Here is a 5880-nt window from a genome sequence, read left to right as displayed (position 1 = left end):
GACATGGCCCCAGAGCTGAGCCCGACCAGGGGGGGGGCTTGGAGCCCCTCGCCCACCTTCCTGATGCAGACGATGCACCAGACCCTGCCCAGCCCCTTCCTCGGGCAGCCAGTGCTCCTCCATGGGGCCTTCCTCTGCATCATCATCCTCCTCCTCCTCCTCGCTGTCCCCATCCTCTGCTGAGCTGTCCTGGGCTGGCACCGCCGCGGTGCCCGCTGCACCCTGTGGGGACCAGGGGTGTGTGGGTGCCTGTGATGGGGCAGCACCCCCTGGGGACAGCCAGGGTCCCCCCCCTCCCCCAGACCCCCCCGGTACCTGCCCGGGACCGTGGCTCTTCCTCCGGCGTTTCTTGTAGAGCTCCTTACGCTCCGACACCAGCCCCAGCCCCAGCAGCTTCTCCACCACGCGAGCCCGCGACCGCCGCGCCGTCAGGTGCTTCATGATGTTCCCCAGGACGTCTGCGGGGAGGGAGGGGGGTAAATCAGGGTGTGGGGGAGCTTTGGGGGGGCTGCCTACACCCCTCCCCTCCCCCCCAGAGCCCACTTCATCCCCACTCACCATCCGAGCCGTGGAACTCCTCGAAGAGCCGCGTCAGCTCCTCCTCCTGCTCCTGCGTCCACAGCACGATGCGGGTGCCCTTCCTGGAGGGGGCACGGCCATCGGTCCCTGCCCGGGGACGAGGTGGCCGTCCCAGCCTGGGGGTGCCATGGGGGGGGTCCCCAACCCACCTCTCCCTCGGGAAGTCCCTGGCACTGGTGGCCAGTCCCAGCCGCACCAGCTGCTTCACCACCTGCCTCCGCGTCCGCCCCGGGAGATGGGCCAGGATGGCGGCCACCACGTCCTCGCCTAGGGGAGGAGTGGAAGAGGCTGTTGGGGGGGGGAAACCCCCGCCACCGCACCCCCTGGGGGTCCCCTGCTGCCCCCCACCCCAGGGAACCCCAGTACCTTCCACCTCCTTGTACTTCCAGTACAGCTCCCGCAGCTCCTGCTCCTCCTGGGGGGTCCAGGGGGGAGGCCTTCTCCTGCCAGCCCTGGGCAGAGGGGAGGGGAGGTGAGGGAGGGCTAGAGGCAAGGGGAGGGTGGCAGCCCCCTCCCCAGCCCCATTCACTCACCCCTCTCCCTCCCCCAGGGAGCCGTAGCCCTCGGTCATCTCCCGAACGGCCGCCGGGCTCTTCCAGAAGAGCAGCTCCACAAAAGCCTTCTTGTTGGTGGCCGCCAGCGCAAAGAACTTGCCCAGGATGAACTTGGCCAAAGCCACCAGCTCCTGCGGGTGGAGGAAGGGAGAGTGGGGCTTGGGGGACACACACACAGGACAGACCCCTCTGGGGGGATTTGTGGGGGGAGCCGGGCCCCGTCTGACCTGGTGTGCGCCGGCGGCGGGGTCGCTGAGGAGGCGGTGGAATAGGGAGAAGAGGGAGAGCTGGAAGAGCATGGCCTCCATGCGCAGGTCGCGGGCCAGGCGGTGCAGCAGGCGGGCGGCGCAGTGGTTGGTGCGGGGGGTGTTGCGGGCGTAACCCCGCAGCAGCAGCACCAGCGCCCGCACCACCGGGGCGCAGGCAAACCTGTCCCGGCAGCCCCCGGTGAGCGGTGGCCACCCCAGACACCCCCCCTTGTCCCATGTTGGTGGCCACCCCAGACATCCCCCCTCTTAGAATCATAGAATGGTCCAGGTTGGAAGAGACCCTTGGGATCATCGAGTCCAACCATCTCCCCTACTCTACAAAGTCCTCCCCTACACCATGGCCCTCAGCACTGCATCTAAACGGCCCTTCAACACAGCCAGGGATGGGGACTCCACCCCCTCCCTGGGCAGCCTCTTCCAACGCCCGACCACTCTTTGGGTGAAAAAGTCCTTCCTAATGTTCAATCTAAACCTCCCCTGTTGGAGCTTGAAGCCGTTCCCTCTCCTTCTGTCACTAATGACCTGGGAGAAGAGACCAGCACCAACCTCTCTACAGTGTCCTTTCAAGTAGTTGTAGAGAGTGATGAGGTCTCCCCTCAGCCTCTTCTTCCTCACACTAAACAGTTCCAGCTCTTTCAATCACTCTTCATAAGATTTTATTCTCCAGCCCCCTCACCAGCTTCGTTGCCCTCCTCTGCACTCGCTCCAGCACCTCCAGATCTCTCTTGGATTGAGGTGCCCAAAACTGGACACAACACTCGAGCTGTGGCCTCCCCAGTGCTGAGCACAGGGGCACAATCACCTCCCTCCTGCTGCTGCTCACACTATTTTTGATACAAGCCAGGATGCCGTTGGCTTTCTTGCCCCCCTGGGCACACTGTGGCTCATATTCAGCCCTTTGGCAACTCGAACCCCCAGGTCTCTTTCCTCCAGGCAGCTCCAGCCACACTTCCCCCAGCCTGTAGCGCTGCAGGGGGTTGGTGTGGCCCAAGTGCAGGACCTGGCACTTGCCCTTGGTGAAACTCATTAGCCCAGTGATCCAATCTATCTAGATCCTCTTGCAAAGCTTCCCTCTCCTCCTGGGAGTCACCACTCCTGCTTAACTTGGTGTCATCTGCCAGCTTGCTGATGTTCCACCTTATGTCCTTATCGAGATCATCAATAAAGATGATCTCTTGTCCCGTGTTGGTGGCCACCCCAGACACCTCCCCAACTCATCCTGTGTCCCCCCCCTCACCGTTTCAGGTAGTCGAGGAAGTTGAACTCCTTCTCTGACACCTGCATGGTCTCTACCTCCTCTTCCTCCTCCTCCTCTTCCTCCTCCTCCAGCTCCTCGGCCTCGGGGGGGACGTGCCCTATGGTGGGACGGTGGTGAGGACCAGGAGCACCGTGGCGCAGATCCCACCGCTCCCGGTGCCGGCCGGGGGACTCACGGGGCAGGGGGGCGAAGAGGATCTCCCTCAGCAGCCGGGTCTCCTCGGGGGGCCCCGCGTCGGCGGCTCCGAACACGTCCCCTTCGGGCCAGACGTCCCTTGGGGAGAGGGGGGACAGGCTGGTACCGTGTCCCCACACCCCTGCCCGGGTGCGGGACCGGGACTGCGGGACGGGGAGTGCGGTGCCGGTACCTGGCGGAGCGGAGGAGCTGCAGGGCCTGTGGGGCCCGGGCGTCCCGCAGGCACCCCTGGATCCGCAGCAGGGCCTCCGCGCGCTGCTCCTCCACCGGCGTCTCCAAGGCGGCGTCAAAGGGCACCACGTCCTCAGGGAGAGGCACCTCGCCCTGGGGTGGGACACTGTTACCCACCAGGACACCCTGGTACCCCCCCAAAGGGCTGGATCTCCCCCCCCCTTACCTGCAGGCAGGCCTGGAGCTGGGGATCCAACGCTGCCCACAGCTCCTCCAGCTCCTCGGCGCTGGGCGGCTGCGGGGCCAGGGCTGCGGGTGCCTTCTTCCTCTTCTTCCTCTGCACACGCTTGCTCTGGGGGAGCAAGGATGGTGTCAAGAGAGATTGTTGGGTGGAGATTGGCTGGAGAGCAGCCCTGAGGAGAAGGACTTGGGAGGGTTTATGGACAAGAAGCTCAACACGAGCCGGCAGCGCGCGCTGGCAGCCCAGAGAGCCCACCCAAGATGAGACAACACATCCCGTCCCCTCGTGTTAAATTGTTGACACGTGGGCATTTGGGCAGATTTTTCCCCGATTTTCCCCTTTTCTTTCTGAAGGTTCCTATCTAAAGGTTTCAGGGAGTCACTTGAGGATATCAATTTTAGGATCAGAGAATCGTCAAGGTTGGAAGGGACCATTAAGATCGCGGAGTCCAACCACCAACCCAGCCCTGCCCAAACCCCCCACGTCCCTCAGCACCGCGTCCGCCCGGCCCTTAAACACCTCCAGGGACGGGGGACTCCATCCCTGCCCCCTCCAATGCTGAAAAACCCTTTCAGGGGGGAAGAAATTGCCTGGGACGTGGCAACCCCAGGCACAAATCCAGGTTGGGTGGAGATGATGGGCTGGAGAGCAGCCCTGAGGAGAAGGACTTGGGGGTGCTCTGCACTCGTGAGACCCCACCTGGAATAACTGTGTCCAGCTTTGGAGTCCTCAGCACAGAAAGGACATGGACTGGCTGGAAAAGGTGGGCCACGAAGATGATGAGAGGGATGGAGCACCTCTGCTATGAAGACAGGCTGAGGGAGCTGGGGTTGGAATGGGCTGCCCAGGGAGGGGGTTGAGGCCCCATCCCTGGAGGTGTTCAAAAGCCGGGTTGATGTAGTGCTGGGAGGTCTGGTTTAGTGATGATGCTCCTTGTTTGTTGTGGGGGTGTCTATTTTTGTCAAAATGAGGTTGACGGTTGGACAAGATGATCTTGAAGGTCCCTTCCAACCTAGAAGATTCTGGGATTCTGTGATTGTTCAGCCTGGAGAAGAGGAGGCTCCGGGGAGACCTTAGAGCGGCCTTTCAATACCTGAAGGTGCCTATAGAAGAGCTGGGGAGGGACTCTTTGCCAGGAAGGGTAACGATAGGACAAGGGGAAACGGTTTTAAATTGGAAGAAAAAAGATTCAGATTAGATATCGGAAAGAAATTTTTGACTCTGAGGGTGGTGAGACACTGGCCCAGGTTGCTCAGGGAAGCTGTGGCTGCCCCATCCCTGGAGGGGTTCAAGGCCAGGCTGGATGGGGCCTTGAGCAACCTGCTCTGGTGGGAGGTGTCCCTGCCCAGGGCAGGGGGGTTGAAACTCCATGATCTTTGAGGTCCCTTCCAACCCAAACCATTCTATGATTTTAGGAGGGGGTGGCTGTGTCCCCACCTGCACCACGAGGTTGGCGCGGCCCCGGCAGAAGCGCTCCAGCATGCGGAGGAAGAGGTGGGCCGTCTCCACCAGGTCCCTCAAGAAGCTGCGGGGCTGCTTGGTCTCATCGAACTTGCGGAAGAGAGCGAGGAAGAGCTCCCGGTACTCCATCAGGTAGAAGATGTTGCCTGGGGAAGAAGGGGGGGTCACCAGCCAAGGGAGAGGGGGAAACTGAGGTGGGACACAGAATCTTAGTGGTTGGAAGGGACCTCTGAGATCATCGAGTCCAACCACAAAAAAACCCCAAAACACCAAACAAATACAAAACACACCACACCAAACGCCCACCAAAAACACCGCACCCACCAACTAAACCCCACACTCAACACCTCACCATAAACCAATAACCTTGGGCACTAGAGCAGGCCCTGAAGAGCCATGTCTATACGTTTCTTCAATCCCTCCAGGGATGGTGACTCCACCACCTCCCTGGGCAGGCTGTTCCAGGGCCTGACCACCCTCTCAGTAAAGTAGTTCTTTCTAATATCTCATCTAAATCTCCCCTGCCCCAACTTCAGACCATTTCCTCTGGTCTTGTCGTTCGTCCTTTGGGAGAAGAGGCCAACACCTGCCTCTCTCCACCCTCCTTTCAGGGAGTTGTAGAGGGCAATGAGGTCTCCCTTCAGCCTCCTCTTCTCCAAACTAAACATGCCCAGTTCCCTCAGCCTCTTGTTCTCCACGTCTCCCCCTCCTCAGGGTTGGGCAGAGGGATGGATGGATGGACTCACTCTTGATGACCTGGCTGCTGTCCCTCACCGCCTGCTCCGGGGACCGGTCCATCTCCTGCACCGTCCGCAGCAGCTCCTGGTACGCCTTCAGGGCGAGGTGCATCCTGGGGACAAGGCAGCGTCAGGGCAGGGACCCTCCTCTCCAACCCAGGTGGGAGGTCAGGATGGGGGTCCCAAGGCACCCACCGGCGGGCCCAGGTCGCCGCCTCCTTCTTGTCCATCAGGGCCATCTCGTAGTAGGTGGTGAGGTTCTGCTCGATGAAGTGGAAGGCGCGGACGCCCACCGTCTCCGACACCAGCTCCGGGCGGAAGCCCCGGCGGCGGTTGAAGGCCATGAAGAAGGAGGTGGCCCACAGGTAGTAGGTCTCATCGTGCTGCTGAGCCTTCTCCCTCACCAGCTGGTCCT

General features: G+C 61.6%; 1 protein-coding gene across 1 annotated transcript in view; it reads right to left on the bottom strand.

The window, feature by feature from the left end:
- The window catches only part of TIMELESS (timeless circadian clock), an 8945-nt gene that overhangs the window by 2151 nt on the left and 914 nt on the right, over window positions 1-5880 (bottom strand). Inside the window, exons 5-18 of the mRNA XM_014957893.1 lie at window positions 5661-5878; window positions 5475-5578; window positions 4705-4874; window positions 3253-3378; window positions 3028-3179; window positions 2836-2933; window positions 2640-2757; window positions 1361-1562; window positions 1113-1264; window positions 946-1031; window positions 729-846; window positions 559-641; window positions 316-458; window positions 57-222 (exon numbers count right to left, since the gene is read on the bottom strand). Coding sequence (XP_014813379.1) covers window positions 57-222; window positions 316-458; window positions 559-641; window positions 729-846; window positions 946-1031; window positions 1113-1264; window positions 1361-1562; window positions 2640-2757; window positions 2836-2933; window positions 3028-3179; window positions 3253-3378; window positions 4705-4874; window positions 5475-5578; window positions 5661-5878 — 1936 coding nt within the window. The remainder of the gene's footprint in view (window positions 1-56; window positions 223-315; window positions 459-558; window positions 642-728; window positions 847-945; window positions 1032-1112; window positions 1265-1360; window positions 1563-2639; window positions 2758-2835; window positions 2934-3027; window positions 3180-3252; window positions 3379-4704; window positions 4875-5474; window positions 5579-5660; window positions 5879-5880) is intronic.

The sequence above is a fragment of the Calidris pugnax genome, unplaced genomic scaffold, assembly GCF_001431845.1.
Source record: "Calidris pugnax isolate Ruff unplaced genomic scaffold, ASM143184v1 scaffold370, whole genome shotgun sequence".
Classification (NCBI taxonomy): domain Eukaryota; kingdom Metazoa; phylum Chordata; class Aves; order Charadriiformes; family Scolopacidae; genus Calidris; species Calidris pugnax.
The sequence above is the reverse complement of the archived record's forward strand: the minus strand, read 5'-3'. Positions and strand labels throughout refer to the sequence as shown.